Source organism: Nicotiana tomentosiformis, chromosome 1, assembly GCF_000390325.3.
Source record: "Nicotiana tomentosiformis chromosome 1, ASM39032v3, whole genome shotgun sequence".
Lineage (NCBI taxonomy): Eukaryota > Viridiplantae > Streptophyta > Magnoliopsida > Solanales > Solanaceae > Nicotiana > Nicotiana tomentosiformis.
This window is the reverse complement of record NC_090812.1, coordinates 70,113,166-70,133,473: the sequence shown is the minus strand read 5'-3', so window position 1 is coordinate 70,133,473 and position 20,308 is coordinate 70,113,166. Positions and strand designations below refer to the sequence as shown.

The 20,308-nt window shown below is 37.9% G+C and overlaps 1 protein-coding gene across 1 annotated transcript; it reads left to right on the top strand.

The window, feature by feature from the left end:
- Positions 1 to 5,302: 5,302 nt before the first annotated feature.
- On the top strand, positions 5,303 to 7,527 carry LOC104101111 (cyclin-D3-1-like). Its single transcript, XM_009608527.4, has 4 exons — positions 5,303 to 6,144; positions 6,227 to 6,428; positions 6,597 to 6,727; positions 6,903 to 7,527. The coding sequence occupies exons 1-4, from the start codon at positions 5,635 to 5,637 to the stop codon at positions 7,167 to 7,169; spliced, it is 1,110 nt and encodes a 369-aa protein (XP_009606822.1). The 5' UTR covers positions 5,303 to 5,634; the 3' UTR covers positions 7,170 to 7,527.
- Positions 7,528 to 20,308: the final 12,781 nt, after the last annotated feature.

Here is a 20,308-nt window from a genome sequence, read left to right as displayed (position 1 = left end):
GGCATAATAACATGATGTACATTTTCATTATTCTTCTTCTTATTGGAAATCAGGTTAAGGAATTGATCTTTACCCAACTAGAGCATGTTTGGAAAGCACCAAAGAATGTGATTGTGCGGTTAATTTCGCGACCGTAGAACGGTTCTGCGGACAGCATAAGCATCGTAAAGTGGAGCAGAGAACGAACAAATGTTGAAAAAATCATTCTGCTATCACATAATCGATTCTGCTGCCCACGCAATCGATTATGCTGCCCACATAATCGATTCTGCTACCACATAATTGATTATGCTGCCCACGTAATCGATTATGTTGCCCACATAATGATTCTGCTACCACATAATTGACTTCAGGGATCAGTTTTGAAAAATTTCTTATCCGACCCTATTTTGATATAAGACCTTAGGAGGTCATTTTACAAGGTAAAATCTGAATTTTTTAGAGAGAGAAGAGAGCTATATTATAGAGAGAAGAAGAAGACCTAGCATGCTAATCATCCATTATTGCCCCAATCTTCAAGAATCAAGGAAGCCAATCACAAGATCTTCATCTAAGATGTAAGGTTCTACTCCCTAACCCTAAATTTTGGGATTTAGACTGAAGGTAATGATTCTTAGGTGTGGGAGTTGCTCCTTGTGCATGAATGTAACCATAAGGGTGGTAGGGAGGTTATTTAACTAAAATGAGTAAACTCTTGGTATTGAATTGGTTGTGGGGTGAAGAAAATCTTGTAGAAGAACCTTGTAATCAAATTTATACACCAAGTGTTTGATAAAATACTTAAAGGAGGTGAACCCACGAATATCTTCCTAATTATAGTTCAATTTTGTTATGTTTCTAAATAGATTGAAAATGCTAGGATTTCTTGAACATTGTAGTAATCTAAGAAAAGCTCAAGCACAGTATGTTGGCTAAACTACTCTTTTAGAAATGAATTCCATGATGTTCCCGTAAGTTTCAAGCATTATTGACTCAAGTTTCTTATTCCCATGTTGCGAGTTGTTCCCAATAAATTTGATTGTCCTGAGTAAGCAAGTGTCGAGAATTATGTATTCAAAATGTATTGCGAATATTCCTATCACATTATGTTATCATTCATGAATGTGTTCAAGAATGATATGTGTATTAAAATGTTATGGCTTTGAGTTGTGTTTTAAATGAAAGTCCATTATGCTTAACTAGGAAAGAATACCCCATGCATCTAAAACTCCTATTGCTCATATGTGTACCTAAGGTCTTGAGTTGAAATGCCTTGTTGTTGATAATCTATAAGGATACTTGAAAGTAAAAGAAATGGTTTGTAGATGTAAATCGTGGCCACCGTGCCCATAATAAAAGTTGTACTTGTAGCCAATGGTGCTAAGAAAATGAAATGATGTGAGAAAGGTTATGAAATGAGCCTTGACTCAACTGTTCCAAGTTGACTTCGAAGATAGAATTACCTAAAAGTTTATGTACTCAAGTCATGCACACATGTGGTTGTTTTAACTAATGCTATGTTTTGTGAGTAATTTCAATGTGTTTTGCGTTCTTACATATTCGTGAGTGGAAATTGTGTACTGCCCTTTTTGGGGAGAAGTATTTCAAAAATAAATGGTGTTACTCATTTATGATCTTAACTTGTGCTTTGATTACCAATTATTTTACTCCATTTCTTGGAAATTTTTTTATTGTATTTAAAGCCTTAATTACTAATGAACCTAAAGTTGTGATCTCCGAAATATTCTATATGTTGATATTTATGATAATGATCCATAAAAGGAAAGATATGAAAGTGTGAAATATAAAATACGGCCATTGTGCCACGAAAGAAGAATCATATGTATGGCCAAGAGAGCCAATGAAATAATGATATTGTAAGTGGTTGAAAGTACGAATGAAGTGATATATGATGTGAAAGGTTATGATATGAAAGTATTTGTACTTTTGTTTCCAATGTGTTATAAGCTCCTACGTTCTTATGAATAAAGGCGATGTTGTTCCTAAATATTTTAAATGCTCTTAATGTTCTATGATCACCCTTGGCAAGTACAAGTAAGTGATAATATGAACATGAAATGTGGTCGCTTGCCAAGATGAGAATTGTGAGGCATTGTATGTCCCAATGGTTTCAATCATAGTATGTATGCTTCTAAAATAATCAATACAAATAACTTTGATGTTAAGTCCCCAAGAGTCATGAACTTAGCTAATGACCTCAAGATGTCAAGTGAGTGAATAACGAGATGAAATGAAAATGTCATATGCTAAATGATGATGAAACTTAAGAAAAGAAATTGGGCTCATGTGCCATAGAAATCGACTAATTGATTTACCATGCATGTGCTAATGTAATGAGTTGTGTTTCTTCATGATGAGTATGAACATGAAGTATTCCAATGATATGGGAAATTACGACCATAAATGTAATGTTAATCATGTCGCTTTGAGTTTATATATGGCATTGTGATATACCTCCACCCGCATATATTGGGGTGAGGCGGCAGGGCCGTTTTGTATAGAGATTGTGGTATTGTGATACACCTCCACCCGCATATATTGGGGTGAGGCGGCAGGGCCGCTTTGTGTAGAGATTGTGGTATCGTGATACACTTCCACCCGTATATGTTGGGGGTGAGGCGGCATGGCCGCTTTGTGTGAAGGTGGTTATAGAGGATCCCCGACTTAAAACCTAGTAAATGTTATTGGAAGTTCTTAATAAATTTGCTTGACTTTAACGGCTATCTAAGCCCTTTTATTATTACCATGATTCATCATATTCATGTTGTATTTTCAAATCCTTGAATAGGTGTATTGTATAAGTGAACACTATGGACAGTATATGAGACGCATATGTGTATAATATGATATGTGAACACTAAAGGCGGTCTATGAAATATATATGTGTAAAATAAAAGAGGGATATGGACTGTCTAGTGAGACACATTGTTAACATGGACAATAAGTTCCACTTTTATTGGCCTTGTTTGTACATGTTGTATCAATTTTATTATATTATGTATTCCACTCATAATTCATATGGCTCAATTGATCCCAAAAGATGTTCAAAATGATGTAAGTATAAAAAAAATTGAAATTTGATTCTATGGGATGTTTCGTAGTTTCTTGATGTGCTTTATTTGCCTCTTATTTGAGTTATCGTATCTTCATATATTGTTTTGTCTGCCTTGCATACGAGTACTATTCCACCTGTACTCACGTCCCTTTTGTCGGGGGCGATGCATCTTTTAATGGATGCATGTATACTTCTACAGGATGATATGGATCTTTGATAGGGATCTTCTTCAATACTCAGCTTATGGTGAGCCCGCTACAGTTCTAGTGGGTGTTTGGGTCTAGTTCATTTTATGTATTTAGGTATATATTGTCATAGAAGCTCTATGTACATTGTGGATTATGTGCTTAAAGATTTGAGTTTTGTCATGTGTTTATGTTCACAGTTATTTATGAGGCTACGCACCCACCATGAAAAAGATTATAGGCCATTGAGCCAAATGTATTCAATTTAAAAGTCATGATCTATTGATGTTTTGATAAATCATGAATGAGTTATAATGAGATGTTTATGTAAAGTAGGCTTGTTCGACCAGGTTTACTTGGTTGAGCGCCGGTCGTGCTCCCCAAGGTCGGGGCGTGACACTTATTTTTAGTAGTATTGGCTTGTTATTTCACATTGCATGTTGTTCATTTTTAGTTAGAATTGATAGATTAGTTTTGTCAAATATTTGAATAATGTTATGACATTATATTTATAAATATTAATTTATTTTATCAAACATGCATTCCATGATATTCTTACAAAACGTATGTTTTTAGTTTTTGTAATTAATTAAACAAAGTATTATTAATTTGGAAAATATATATCAATTATCTTTACAATATTAGTTATAAACATATGGTTACTAATTAATGTATATTCAAGAAAAAATATGCATCTTAAATACCAAATCTAATATCATTTATACTTTAAAAAAATCATGTATAGGCATTTATTTATTATATTAACTTTTAAATTTTAAATTTTGATAATTAATTCATTTAAAATTTAATCTAACTGTGTAATTATACTTGTGCAACCAAATAACACGCTTGTAATTATACTGTAATTACGTTATGGCAAACAAACAAGTCGTCGTAATTACTATATTGTGTAATTACTAGGTTGTGTAATTATTACCCTACTAATTACACCAATTCCAATTATCGGATGACTTTCCAGACATACCCCTAGTGAATCAAATTAATGCGGAGTAGGATAAATTAGGAGAGAAAGCGGCTGCTTCCTTTAAATGGTATATACCCAATTGACATCGAGAAAAAAGAGAGGTTGAATTGAAAAAATATATTATATGTATCTTTATATTTTTACCTTAAATTATTAACTATCATAAATAAATATTATTTAATATAAACATCAAATGTTAATAAATATTTTCTAAGTCTATAAGGGATCGTTAGGTTCAAAACAAAATTATCTTAGGATTTATCCTAGGATTATAATCATGACTATAATGTCATCTTTTATCCGTGATAGATAATATCAATAGCTTGGTATAATATTTATCTAAACGATGGATAAATGCAATCTTAAATCTAATACTACGGAATTAGTATCCTAATCTAATCTAGGTAACCAAATCTATTATGAGTCGTTTGGTTGGGAAATAAATTATTCCAGGGTTAATTATCTCGGTATTAGTTATTTCGGGATTATTATCCCATCATTTCATAGGGATAAAAACAATACTACAATTTCAGGATAACTAATTTCGGAATTAATTATATCACAATTTTATCACAACCAAATGTTTGATAAACTCATCTCAAACATAAGTAATCCATGATTAATTTTTTCAGAATTAGTTATTCCGAAATTGTTATCCTACTCTCTCATAGGGAAAAAAATAATACTATAATTTCAAAATTAATTATACCGTAATTTTATCTCAATTAAACATGAACTAAACTCATTAAATTCAATCTCGTGATTAATTATCTGTTTATTACCAAACGAGCCGGTGTAAGATGAGCCTTGCCTTTTCAAATTCTCTGTCATGAGAAGATCCGGCTTGGTGTGTGTGCCTTTTCTCCATTTTCTGCAACATACTATTACTACTACATAGTATATAAAGTATGTATATATATCCCCTTCTATTTTGTATCTTTATACATATCCTACACTGCTACTAGTTATTATTTTATTTTTACCATTCCAATACCAAGAAAGTGGAGTATAGTAAAAAAACCCAAAGCCCCCAAACAAAAATCATCGAAATCTCCTCCTTTCAGTCCCAATCTCAAATCAAAATACATACTCCTATTACTACATATAAAGAAAGGACAAGCGTGACATCCACTCTGATAAAATCTCTTTCTTTTTCTCTTCCTTTATCTTTCTTTCTTTTTTCTTTCTATTTTTGAGAAACGAGTCTCTGAGTAGTACTCCTCCTATAGCTTTTCTCTCTTCTTCACTCTTCTTCCCTTCACACCTCCCACAACACACAATCAGACAAAAAAGAGAAAAAAATAGAGATACAAGAACATGAAAATGAGTATGGTGAAAAAGTTCTGTTTTGTATAATGAGAAAAAGAGATTTATATACATCTCTTCTTCTACTCCCTTCTTACTAGAAGATGGCAATAGAAAACAATGAGCAACAAGAACTATCTCAATCTTTCCTTTTAGATGCTCTATACTGTGAAGAAGAAGAAGAAAAATGGGGAGATTTATTAGATGATGAGACTATTATTACACCACTCTCTTCAGAACTAACAACAACAACAAAGCCTAATTCTTTATTGCCTTTGCTTTTGTTGGAACAAGATTTGTTTTGGGAAGATGAAGAGCTTCTTTCACTTTTCTCTAAAGAAAAAGAAACCCATTGTTGGTTTAACAGTTTTCAAGATGACCCTTTACTCTGTTCAGCTCGTGTAGATGCTGTGGAATGGATTTTAAAAGTGAATGGTTATTATGGTTTCTCTGCTTTGACTGCCATTTTAGCAATCAATTACTTTGACAGGTTTTTGACTAGTCTTCATTATCAGAAAGATAAGCCTTGGATGATTCAACTTGCTGCTGTTACTTGTCTTTCTTTAGCTGCTAAAGTTGAAGAAACTCAAGTTCCTCTTCTTTTAGACTTTCAAGTAATAGCCTTTTTTTTTCTAACTTCTTTATTTTACCAAATTCTTGAAATTTTCATTTTATAAAACATGTTGATTTTTATAGGTGGAGGATGCTAAATATGTGTTTGAGGCAAAAACTATTCAAAGAATGGAGCTTTTGGTGTTGTCTTCACTAAAATGGAGGATGAATCCAGTGACCCCACTTTCATTTCTTGATCATATTATAAGGAGGCTTGGGCTAAAGAATAATGTTCACTGGGAATTTCTTAGAAGATGTGAAAGTCTTCTTCTCTCTATTATGGCTGGTAATTATTGAACTCATATCAGTTTTTTTTTCTTTTTGTTCTTTTTTGAATAACAGTTGTGGAATCTTATTTTGACTAAAGATTAGATTTTTCGATGATAACAAGTAAAAAGAAAAGTAACAGAAGAAACCCCTTTTGATTTTTGGACATCTTTGCCTAATAATACAGATTGTAGATTCGTACGTTATATGCCGTCTGTATTAGCCACTGCAATTATGCTCCACGTTATTCATCAAGTTGAGCCTTGTAATTCTGTTGAATACCAAAATCAACTTCTTGGGGTTCTCAAAATTAGCAAGGTTAGTTCTATTAATTTGTCTTTTACCATTTTCTTGATTGTTACTGTTTTTTTTTTTTTTATTCTTTCATGTTACACCCCAACATGGTGAAAATTTAAAACAGCCATTAAGTATTATACTATGAGCATATTCCAGAGAATTAACTGCAACCATTTACTGCTTTTACTGTACACAGGAGAAAGTGAATAATTGCTTTGAACTCATCTCAGAAGTTTGTTCTAAGCCCATTTCACACAAACGCAAATATGAGAATCCAAGTAGTAGCCCAAGTGGTGTAATTGATCCAATTTACAGCTCAGAAAGTTCAAATGATTCGTGGGATTTGGAGTCAACATCTTCATATTTTCCTGTTTTCAAGAAAAGCAGAGTACAAGAACAGCAAATGAAATTGGCATCTTCAATTAGCAGAGTTTTTGTGGAAGCTGTTGGCAGTCCTCATTAAAATCAATCACCTAATTTATCTTCTCTTTCTTATTACCAACTATGGTGGTAATAATATTTATTCTATTCAGAAGTATTTACCTTTAATGTCCTTTTCAAAAATTACATGATAATGGAAAAAAAAGAGAAAAAGAGCTTAGCTGGTGGTTGCAGTTGGCAGAGAAGAGGACTGGCTTTTTTGCAGCAGTGTAGTCTACTACTGGAAAGCAAAGAGAGAGGAGAAAAGACAGAAAATCTGCACTATTTGTTTTTTCTCTATTCATATCAATCCTCTCTTAGGTCCTTTTCATGCATGCATACTTTTGATGGACATATTTTATATATTTACTATAATCATAAATTCTTGAATATTTTGTTAATTTTCTGTATACCCCTTCTCCCCTTTAATATCCTTCTATATCACTACAGAACATGTGAATTAGAATCTGAAATGCCAGGAAAATATTGACGTAGAAGTAATAAGACTAGAGTTTAACTCAGAGTCTTTACAATCAACATTGCAAAAAACTTTTTACACTATTAGGTAACCTGTAACACTATAAAAATGTGATATGTAATCTTGATATAAGGCATGTTACTTGTTACGATAGATAATGTGACATGGTAGTGACATGGTAGTGTACATTTTTTTTACACTGATGAATATTTAGTTAAACTCATAATATTATAGAAATGAATATAATTGCCTAACGATTTAAGTTATGTACTTTTTACTTGAATTGGGCAATTTATCTAGTCATAGTATATTCTCACTTTGTTCTTAAGCTAATAAGAACATAGAAAAGAATTGACAAGTGAAGATTTTTATAATCTTTTGGTAATTTAAATGTTATTGTATATTATCCCTATAATTTTCACGTGGTAAGGTTATATACAATCGGTGTGATTGTATTTTAAACTTTCTAACATGATTTGAAGATTTATTTATTATTGTATGTCAATTTCATTAGTGTACCAAAACATGTATACAATGTTGTACCACAGAATTTAAAATCATTGGAAAAAAAAAATGAAGTTGCTCAAATTCCTTAGGTCCGACCAATTTTTTGCCATAACATGCTAAATATCAATTCGAGCTTAATATGTCAAACATCTTTTGTAAAGTTGCCCTTCACAAAGAGTCACTAAAAATGATGTTAAGGTAAACAAATTTCGATTGCTTCAAATAAAAATACTGTTATGTTATAATGACTAATTTGAGACACTACTCTAGAAAAAAAGTAGATGTCAAATGTGAGATCACAATTTCAACTGATTACTTTGTACGTAAGCCGAGTTTTTTATATGGTAAAAGGCCAGGCAATCAACTCCATGATGTTTCACAATAGAAATAGAAGAGGAATGATAAAAAGATTGTTTGATTCTTAAGATAGATAGGAGTGATAAAAAAATTGTTTGGTTCTTAAGATAGATCATGCGTTGAACTTACAAAGGTTTTGAAACTCTTTGACCACTAAACTATGCTTTTGAGTTGTTTCAAACATAATATATAGAGGTAAAAAATATATTTTATCATTATATACAGTGTAATATTTTGACGAAGGGGATTCGGGTGAACCCCCTTCCGTCCCCCTAAATCTGCCCCTGACACTTGGTCGCGTGCAACAAGAGTTTAAGTGTATACATTATTAGTCTAAGAAATTTTTTCACCCTCTGATTATTTTAGCAACCAATTTACCTTATTTTCAAGGTTATAAATCTTCAAATTTTTAAGAAAGCTTAACCTGTGAATATTTTTGAGTAATATGATAGTACAAAAATTTCCTACATTATTGATGTATATCACTTAAACTCGTGCAACAATAAGAAGATTTTGTGCAAGAATAAGAAGATTTTCTTATGATTATTGGGTAAATTGTGGTATAGGGGACAAGCAAGCATGGCCAGGATACGAGAGAATTAAGCCCAAAGTAGAGAGAAGAATATGTTTGGATGTGAATGGGAGACAAAGGGGTTTTGTCGGACATTGGTTTTTTTTTTTACTTTTGTTTTCTTATTCTTTTATTTCTAGAAACTAGAATGATGTGTGTGTATGTCTCACTCTCAGTCGAATGGAGACCTTTTGGAGGGATTTTATTTGTAGTTATCAAGTGGGTTTGACTTTGACCTCATTTCATTATTTGCCCCCTCCCTCTTCCTTTGTTTTTGGGGTGTCCCATTTTTTCTGTTTCTCTTTAGCTTTTTCCATTTTTATGTCAACTAATAAAACAATATTTTATTTTTCATGAGAACAGAACTGCTTCACTATCTCTGCAAGATAAGAATAAAATTTAAGTATATAATATTATTTCTGGACTCCACGCTATTAGAATACACTGAATATGTTATTGTTAAAATAAAATAATATTTAGTATAAAAGAATACCAATATATAAGTTTAAAATAATTATACTCTTCGATTGGAATTGAATGAGGACTCAACGCCTTCCTCTGCCTTAACTTGGTAATAGATTCATTGATGTAACATTATTCATATTAATTGTGGAGAAATAGAGCATAAATTTGGTGCTTTTGAAAAAGGGAGATTCCACTCATCGCCTTTTTGTTTATTTCAAGGGAAAAAGAAAGTAGAGCAAACAAAGGTTACTGATATTAAAAACAAAGTAGAGTGCAAAAGGATTACTGAAACATATTACAATCACTTTAATTTTTAATTGAATCATCTTCCAATGAAGTTAATCTCTGATCGAATTTTTACTAGCTTGTACAGATTGTGTAATCCTAATTACAAAAAAGTCAGGAGCCAAATTGGATTCGTGAATTTCTAAAGAAAAATATTGTTTTTAATACTTAAAGCAAAAAAAAAGAAGAGGAAATTTAGCAGCCTTAGGAATCTGCCAGGAATTGGAAATACAAAAAACTACGACCAATTTCTCATTGTTTCAAAAGGATTATGTCATTTGTCATCTCAGACTTGCATGCTGGACAAAATCATCAATTGCAATCAAGTAATTTCTTCTTATATTTTCCCCTTCTCTTTCAGTTTGGTAAAAGAAATTTTATCTGTATATGATTGTGGTATTACCTAAAGAGTCAAACCTTATGGGGAGTTACAGTTCTTTCTGTGTGGGATGTACAAATGGAAGCTTTATTTCAAAGAATGTATGAAACAATGCCTTATTTCACACGGAAAAACTGATATTTTGTCCTTGGACTCCAGATGTTGTCCCTCTGTTTGAGATCGAAATATTAGTAATTCTTTTTGAGCTAGAAACTGTAGAGCAAATTGAAATTGCTTGAAAACTAAGAAAGGAATGAGAAAAGTAATTCATATTAAGCTGCTAAATAGAATGATTTTGTCGCTCTGTTTGTGATAGAAATTGAATTACAAGTTACAACTGCCAAGAAATACATCAACTATCTTTAAATTAAGCTGCCGTATAAAATGAAATTTCCAAGCAAAAAAATACTAAGTGATATTTTTTTATATGTTCAAGTTTGGTGGATAAAGTTATTTGATATTTGGGATCATGGGATAACATATACTTTGGAAAATTAGCACAATTATTTCGTACACGATAATATCTTTACATGTGCAATTAGACACGGGAGTAGTAATGTCATGTGACAGTGCGCCATCGTCCAAATAATATTAATAGTAACAAAATCCAGACCCTTAGGGGTCGTTTGGTTGCCAGTTAGAGTTATGCAGGTATTAGTTATACATGTATTAGTTATCGATGTATTAGTTATACATGAATAAGTAATGTATGGATTAGTTATGCATGTATTAGTTATGTAGGGATAAGTTATGCAAGGTTGAGTTATGTTGAGATTAGTTATGCATGGATTAATTATGCGGAGACTAGTTATGCGGTAGTTATATAAGAATTAGTAATATAAATATAATGTGAGTGTTATTTATTATTTGCTTACTTTATTTTATTAAAATTGTTAGTATAGTTTAAATATATATTTTAAAATAAAAAAATACAAGTTTGAATAAAGGGTATTCTTGTCATTTTGTATTTTAATACAAGTATTACTAATACATGTATAAGTTATTCCACTTTCTACACTGCATAAATAATATATAGATTCCCTCATAACTTATACATGTATTAGTTATGCGGAAAAGAAAAACATGAACCAAACATTGTATTAGCAATGTTATATTTTATGTGGAAAAGAAGAAAAAACAATCAAACATTGTATAACTTATGCTAGCTTCTACGTGGAGATTATTTTTTCCCCTTCTTTTAACCAAATAATGTATAAAGTTATCCTAGTTTTAATACATGGATAACTTCTCTCTAACCCGCTACCAAATGACCCCGAAGTGTTTAGCCTCAAAATCAGATAACAATTAAATTTGTAAGTGGTTTTAAGGATACGTGGATTAACTTGACACAAAGCGATAAATTAAATTGTTATTGAGTAAATAAAGATAAGATAAATTCAAACCACACGAGTTGGATAATTTCAGCCTTAATGGAATAATTGCCCTCGAGCCGGGTTCACCACGACCAATGTCGATAAACAAAAGAACAAGAGCTTAAAGACAGAGAAAATAATAATGTATTACTTTTGAGTGCGTGTTACACTGTGTCAAAATGAATTATTAGACCCCCTTTATATAGTAGGGGAGTCCTATTTTAGGTACAACTCTATAAAAGGCAAAATATCTTTGGATTCACTGATTGCCGACTCCTTATCGATACGTGCCGAGATCCCCGCCGTAATATTCGGCCGGTCCCGGATATTTCGGTCTTCTGTTGGCTATACTGGATTGTTTGACATTGTTCTTCGAAGTCGCTCGAGGCGAGGACCGATTTCGGGATCATGGCCTCGATATTCTCGAAGGTAGGCGTCATGCCCCCGGGTTCTAGTCCGGTGGGACTTAAGCTCGATTTCGGTCCCTTATTGCCATATTTCAAGCTTGACTTATCTTGTCGGAGGATAAGATGCATCATGAGCTCGGTTTCACCCGTATACAGATAGTCTCCTCATTTTTTGAAGAGTAAACGATGAGAAACGACATGAGCTTCTGACTCTTGCTTCGATGCATCGTGACAGAAACGACAAAAAAACTGAAACGTCTCGTCAGTCAAGTCTTATTGACATTAAATGCATGTCAGCCTCTGGTCGGCCGTCCCTGGATGCGAAACGCATCTGAAATACTATAAATACCCCCTTCTTTGTTCATTTTAACTTTATATCCAAACCTTCTACCCTCGTACCTTTAAGATTTCAATACTTTCTAGCACTTTTACTCCGGTTTTTTGAGATCCTTCGCAAGAATTTTTACCCGTCTTCATCTTAGGCCATCAAGTCCAATCTTTCAACTTTCTTTCTTTTTCCACCTTTCTTGGATTTTTCTCCATTTTTTAAAGAACTGGCAAAGACTTCAAAAACCGTTCCCCAGGAAGAAAACCCTTCTACTTCGCGGTCGGCTACTGAGACCGAGGAGACCGTTTAGCGCGCTGTCGTCGACAAACCAGTACCTGAACCCCCCTTTGAAAATGTTTATCCCCGGGGAATACTTGGTCAACGTCGATTTCAAGGTTGAAAAACCTTCCTCCTTACAAGGCCGGTATGAGGAGGTCTCGAGATACATCTGCTCGATTACTGAAGAAGACCTCCATTCGGTCCGAAAAGACTGCAACTGGGCCGATAAGGACATAATGATCCCCGACCCCAATGAAGCCATTACCACCCATGTCGAGGGATACCTAAGTGTTTATACTTATCCCTTTACATTGGGTTCGGTGGACCCGGTCATCATAGATTTCTGTAAGAGGCACGCGGTATGCCTCTGTCAGATTCATCCTTCACTCTAGACGATCGTGATCCTCCTCCGGTTCTTTGAGAACAAAGTCGATGGGTGCTCCTTCACTATCGACCATCTTCTTCGCTTATACAATCCCCGAATCTTTCGGGGGACTGATAAAGCTTGTGCGCCGGGCCAGTAAGGCCCCGTTTTCAAGTATTAATGAGGACCGGGATCGGGGCTGGCAAGGCCGTTTTGTCCGAGTGAGGACTTTGGACTTAATCTAAGCCGAGTGCAGACCATTCCCCGAGAAGTGGAATATCTCACGTAAGTATGACTTGCTTTCGAATGTCGATTTTACACTTACTTCTCTTTTTCTTACCGATGTTTTGTGGTGGTGCAGCTGTTGCTCGGGTACCGAATGCCGAGCGCTCGTGGCGCAAGCTCTCGAAGGACCGTTGGGAGGCCCGTTCCATGGTGAGACTTCTTTCCCGAGTAAGCAGTATTAGGATTCCTCTTTTAATATTAAGCCCTTACTCCGTTTACTTCTTTTTGCAGGCTTATCTAAGGATGTCGAGCTGAGGTCTCTAGCCGGTGGTGAGGACTTACCTACCGAGTCCCCAATTCCGAGACAGGCCGAAGAGAAGAATAGAAAAAGGGCTCCGAGTTCCCCGAGCTCGAAGAAAAAGAAAAGAAGAAGAAGGCTGGTGCGTAAGTCAAAAGAAAGCACCAGTGCCCGAGCACCATCTTCGGATTCGCTCTATCGGCTGCGAGACAAATCCGAAGAAGAAGAAGAACCCTTTGTTCTGGTGGCCTACGTGCCGTTGCAACTTGAAGGGTAGGGGGCCTTAAAACTAAAGAACCACGAGGCCGATCTGCCTTAAGCTAAAGAGGTAGACGAGGAGGCCTGGGCCGAAGCTTCCCGGTATGCGGGCAGTTCTCCGAAGGAGGCATTCGGTGTGTTAGACATCACCGAGTCACCCTCGCTTACTGAGTCTATGTACAACAAGGCCCAAACGGCGAAAGAATGCCCCAACGAGGGGGCCCATGGGGAGGACGACCCTTTTCGCAACTTTTTTGATGACGTGGATTCCACTGCCACGTAGGACGTCACCGGATTGGGTGACTTAGAGGTACCGAAGAAGAGTCCATCTTTTGGAGCAAGTTGGATTACCTCGAGCTAGAAACTGATCAACCGGTTCCCTGCCCCGAGTGTCGATCCTAACCTGAAGCGATCCATCATCATCTCCGTTCCGGAGGATACCCGGGTTCTTTCTGCCCCCCGTAAGGGTGGCTAGTTTCCTTTGGTGCGTGGTGACCGAGGAAGACCAAGCCAAAATGAATGAGGTAGACACGCCCTGCCTATTCAACAAGGCACAACAGGCATTGAACCGAGTAACTTTAGACAACTCTCGATGATTTCAATTCCTCCTCTTATACTTGAACTAATTCATTGATAATCCTTATATTCTTTTTCGTATTTGTAGGCCTCGGTGCTTCACCATGAAACTTTCCTCCGATATCAGGATGAGTTGAACCAGCTCAAAGCCGAAGTCAGAGGGATTACTGAGAAGAGAGATACCTACAAACTTCTCAGCAAGCAGCATGAAGGAGAGGTTAAGAGCCTTCGAGCTGAATTAGAAGTGGCCCGGAAGGAACATGCCGAGCTGGTTGAACAGGTAAAAATCTTTGAAGTTAGTGACGATGAGCTAAACACGATGACTAATGATCGGAACCTGCAAGTCCAGCAGAAGATTTATTGGATTGACCAACTTCGAGCCGAGATGGATGCAGTCAAGGTCGAGGCCGAAGAGTGGAGAGGCAGGATGGACCGCCTGGCCTCGGAAAAGGAGACTGCCCGGGCGTAGTTGGTCTCGACGGAGGCCCAACATTCGAACCTTCCTTGGGCAGCAGTCCCCGAGTGAGGTGTCCCTTGGGCTCGATGTCTTCGGGGGATCAAATGTAAGAAAGAACATTTTTTAAGGGGAAAAATATTTATCCGCAAGGTAGAAACTTTCTTTCAATGTTGTGAATAATATACAAAGGTACACATGTGTTTTTCAAGCATTGTGTCCGGGCTCGAGTGGTCTATGTGGTCACGGTTCATTCGATCGTTTGTCCCTTACAGTAAATCCTATCCATCGAGCCTAGACTATTCGAGCACAAAGTTTCTTTCCTTGCCAAAATCATTTTCCAAGGGTGATGCCCCCAGTGTTCGAGGTCGATCATAAAGAAGCCTCATTTATTGTTGACAACCGATCTTTGATTCTAAGTTAGCACGATCCATTGTTGCCTCGTTAAAAACCTTGTCGGAAAACCCATTTGGGACAAAACCGGTTCAAGGGAAAAAGTGCAACACGTGCTTTCAGGCCTAAAAAATTGTATTGTTCTTTGAAAGTTACCTCCAAGTGTTAGTCAAAAACGTAAATAAATAAAAAAAGTAAACGAGGTCGTACCTTAGCAGTAATATCGTTTTAAGTGAGTTATGTTCCAGTTGTTCGGTAGTCGCTCGTCGTTCATTGCTTCGAGCTTGTATGACTCTTTCCCAATGATCTTGATAATTTGATACGGACCTTCCCAGTTCAGTCCCAGCTTTTCTTCGTTCGGGTTTCGGGTGTTTAATGTGACCTTCCTCAACACTAACTCCTCGATATTGAAGTGTCGAAGGTTGGCTCTTCGATTGTAATATCTCTCAATCCGTTATTTTTGGGCTTCCATCCGGATGAGGGCGGCTTCGCGCCTTTCATCTAATAGTTCCAGGCTCATATTCATGGTCTCGTTGTTTGATTCTTCGGTTGCATATCGAAACCTGAGACTCAGTTCTTCGTCTTCGACCGGTATTAGAGCTTCGGCGTCGTAAACCAACGAGAACGGGGTAGCTCATAGGACGTCGGGAAAGATTTCTTTCTATTTTCTTTTGGCGTCGGTCAATTTCTTTCTGAGGTTTTGGAGTATGGTTTTGTTCGTGGACTCCTCTTGCCCGTTCCCACTAGGGTGATAGGGTGTCGACATAATTAATTTGATCTTATGATCCTCGAGAAACTTGCTTACTTTGCTGCCGACGAACTGCTTCCCATTGTCACACACAATCTCGGTCGGTATTTCGAACCGACATATTATGTGGTCCCAGTTGAAATCAATGACTTCCTTATCCCTGACTTTCTCAAACGCTTGGGCTTCCACCCATTTAGAAAAATAGTCAGTCATAAATAATATAAATTGAGCCTTATCAGGTGCCCATGGAAGGGGGGCGACGATGTCCATCCCCCATTTCATGAGTGGCCGGGGTGACAAGACTGAATGTAGTAGCTCCCCGGGCTGATGAATCATCGGAGCATGTCTTTCACATCCGTTGTATTTTTGTACGAAGTCCTTTGCGTCTTTTTCCATGTCGATCCAATAATAGCCGGCTCTGATTATTTTCTGAACTAGTGATTCGACGCCCGAATAATTTCCGCAGGTGCCTTCGTGGATTTCCCTCATAACGTACTCGGTGTCTCCGGGTCCTAGACATATTGCGAGTGGGCCATCGAACATTCTCCGGAATAATGTACCGTCTTCGAACAGGCTGAACCGGGTTGCCTTCGTACGCAGTGTCCTCGATTCTTGAGGATCCGAGGGCAATTTTCCAGTCTTGAGATATTCTATATATTTGTTTCTCTAGTTTCAAGTTAGGCTTGTTGAGTTTATCTCGGCATGACCTTATTCCACTACGGATCTCATGAGTTGCACGACCGCCCCGAGTTGAACTCATCATCATCGACCGACGATTCCAAGTTAGCAAGGGCATCGGCTTCGCTGTTTTGATCTCGAGGCACGCGTTGTAGAGTCCATTCTTCCAAGGCCTGTTTGCATTCCATGGTCCATGAGAAGTTATTCTTTTTCTTCAGCAGTGAGAAGAAACGGTGGCTCTTGTCGAATGACCTCGAAATAAATCACCCCAAAGCGACTATACGTCTGGTTAACCTTTGTACGACCTTCACGTTATCCACAAAACTGATATCTTCGATGGCCTTGATTTTATTGGGATTGATGTTGATCCCCCGAATAGATACCATGAACCCGAGGAATTTACCGGACCCGACTCCAAATGCACATTTCTCGAGGTTCAGCTTCATATTGTATTTCTTCAATATGCCAAAGGTTTCCTGCAAATGTTTCAAATGGTCCTCTGCTCGTAAGGACTTAACCAACATATCGTCAATGTAAACCTCCATTGATATTCCTATTTGTTCTTCAAACATCCGATTTACTAGGCGTTGGTAAGTGGTACCGACGTTTTTTTAGTCCGAACGACATCGCGTTATAGCAGTAGGTGTCGTACTTGGTGATGAAGGAAGTTTTTTCCTGATCACCCTGGTCCATCCGAATTTGATTGTACCCGGAATAGGCGTCGAGAAAACTGAGGATCTCATGGCCGGGCGTCGCATCGATCATGCTATGGATGTTAGGCAAAGGGAAAAAGTCCTTGGGACACGCTTTATTCAGATCATTATAATCCATATACATTCTTAATTTGTTCTCTTTTTTTGGGACTACTACTATGTTTGCTAGCCAGTCCGGGTATTTTACCTCTCGGATGGATCCTATTTTAAAGAGTTTAGATACCTCGTCCTTTATGAAAACATGTTTGATCTTGGACTGGGGTCTCCTCTTCTGCTTGACCGAGTGGGACTTCGGGTCCAAGCTTAGCTTGTGAATGGTTATTTTCGGCGGGATTCCTGTCATATCAAGGTGGGACCAAGCGAAATAATCTTCGTTAGCTATAAGAAATTGAATGAGTTTTTTCCTGAGCTCGGGATTCAACCCCATGCCCAAGTATACCTTTCGAACGGGCAAGTGTTTGATCAATACGACTTGCTTCAATTCCTCGACCGTCGATTTGGTAGCGTCGGAATCATAGGGACCTATGAAAGACTTGGGAACCCCGTAGTCGTCGTCCTCGCCCATCTCATGCTTCTCCGGTTGGGACGAAGTCGGTGTCAGTAGTTGCAATTTGGTTTCTCCCTTGGTGACAGGACCAAGCTCCTTCGGTGTTGAAAGTGTGGATATCGGGACCACTTCATCGACTGCGAACATCTCTTTTGCGGCCGGTTATTCTCCTTAAACTATTTTTATTCCTCAACGGCATTGGTAACTTCAACACCTGGTGCAGAGTCGAGGGTACCGCCCTCATGTTGTGAATCCATGGCCTCCCGAATAAAGCATTGTACCTCATGTCTCCTTCAATCACATAGAACTTTGTTTCTTGAACGGTTCCGGCAGTGTTCACCGGTAATGTTATCTCTCCTTTAGTGGTATCACATTCCATGTTGAACACGTTTAGGACTCAGACCGGGGGCACAATATGATCTTGCAGACCGAGCTATTCCACGACCCTCGATCTGATGATGTTGACCGAGATACATGGATCAATTAATACACGCTTAACTCGAGATTTATTATAAGTATTGATACTACCAGTGCGTTGTTGTGGGTCTGCATGATCCCTTCATCGTCTTCGTCATTGAAAGACAAGGTTCCCTCCGTCACATAATCTCGAGTTCATTTTTCCCTTGTGATAGATACTTTGATGCGCTTCAGCATCGGCCCCTGGGGAACATCGACCTCACCGATGATCATGTAGATGACGTGCTGAGGTTCCTCCTGTTCAGTCTGTTTATCAGAATCTCTGTTCCTAAAGTGGTTCTTGGCTCGGTCGCTCAGGAACTCTCGAGGATGCCCATTATTGAATAGCTGAGCTACTTCCTCTGTCAATTATCGACAATCTTCTGTCCTGTGACCGTGAGTGCCATGATATTTTCACATTAGGTTACGATCCCTTTGGGCTGGATCGGACTATAAAGGTCGAGGCAATTTGGTGTTTCTAATACATCCAATGGCAGATATGATGACGGCGGCATCGACATTAAAGTTGTACTCCGATAGTCTTAACGCTTCTTTCGGCCCGATGGGCCTGTCAAACCCGTTTTTGCTCATGAGTCCCCGGTTGTTTTGACGTATCACTCCTTCTTTCACTCTTCACGGGGTTTTGCCAAGATCCATCGCTTCTTCGGTCTCCATTGTATGGCTGATACCGATCCCTGTTCGACTATGGTTCACGATCAATGTCTCTCACGACTCTGTCAATTGATTTGACGAGATAAACGGACCCTGAAGGGGCCCCAATTTGGTCATCTTGACCCTGATTTTTGATTGATACCAATTATGCACGTTTACCCAAGTGACAGCTGCGAGCTTCGAGCATTGAGTCCCTAGGTGAAGGCCTGAACGGCCCAATCATCCGCTACCAGAGGCAAGTCTATCCGTTCCATTTGGAACCGGGACACGAATTCTCTGAGCATCTCGTTATCCCCCTACTTCACTTTGAAAAGGTCTGCCTTCCGGGTCTCGACCTTGATAACCCCGACGTGTGCTTTTACGAATGAATCCGCAAGCATAGCAAACGAGTTAATAGAATTTGGAGGTCGGTTGTGATACCATATCATAACCCCCTTGAATAGAGTTTCCCCGAACTTTTTTAGCAAGACAGATTCGATCTCGTCATCTTCCAAGTCGTTCCCTTTGATGGCGCATGCATAGGAGGTCACGTGCTCATTTGGGTCGGCTATTTTTTTATACTTAGAAATTTCGGGCATGCGTAACTTTTTCGGGCTCGGCTTCGGCGCTGCGCTCGGAGGAAAAGATTTTTGGGCAAATTTCTTGGAATCGAGGCCCTTCAATATTGGAGATGCTCCTGAGATTTGGTCGATCCTGGAATTGTAGGTTTCCACCTTTTTGTCATTGGCTTTAATTTTCTTCTCCCCGATTCTATCCGTTTTGTCAGTTCCTCAAACATTTTTATGATCTCGGGGTTAGTCCCCGATTCATTTTCATCCGGCCTCTCCGTGATCGGTTAGTTTCTGCGGGTGACTTCCCGGGATGGCTTGGGCTCAACCCTGATCGGTGCTCGGCTTTGGTTCTACAACTAGGCTATCGCCGCATATTGATCCTGTAACATTTTGAAGCTCACTCGCAAGCTGATCCGATCATTTTCACCATCGTGCGTATTTTGGGCAATTGATCGGACTTCCCTGCGTAAGCTATTCTCGGGGTCGGTAGGCAGATTTGTGTTGATGGCCACATGCGAACTGGCATCGATGGGACCTTGTAAGGCCCCGTAAAATTTCGCATAAGAAAATAATATTTCGTGGTGCCAAATTGGGCTTACGTGTTTGAAAATTGTATAAATTCTACGAGGCGAGTTTGTGAGCCGCGACTCGAACTTTTTTGGTTGAACAATGCACTGAGGGATAAAGAAACATTTTTGGCAGAGAAATGCATTTCTGCGATCCATTATACGACCGCAGAATCACTCTGCGGACCGCATAATGGCCGCAGAGTGAGGCAGGAGAGGGGCAATTTTGGATGCCATTCTGCGGTCGACTATGC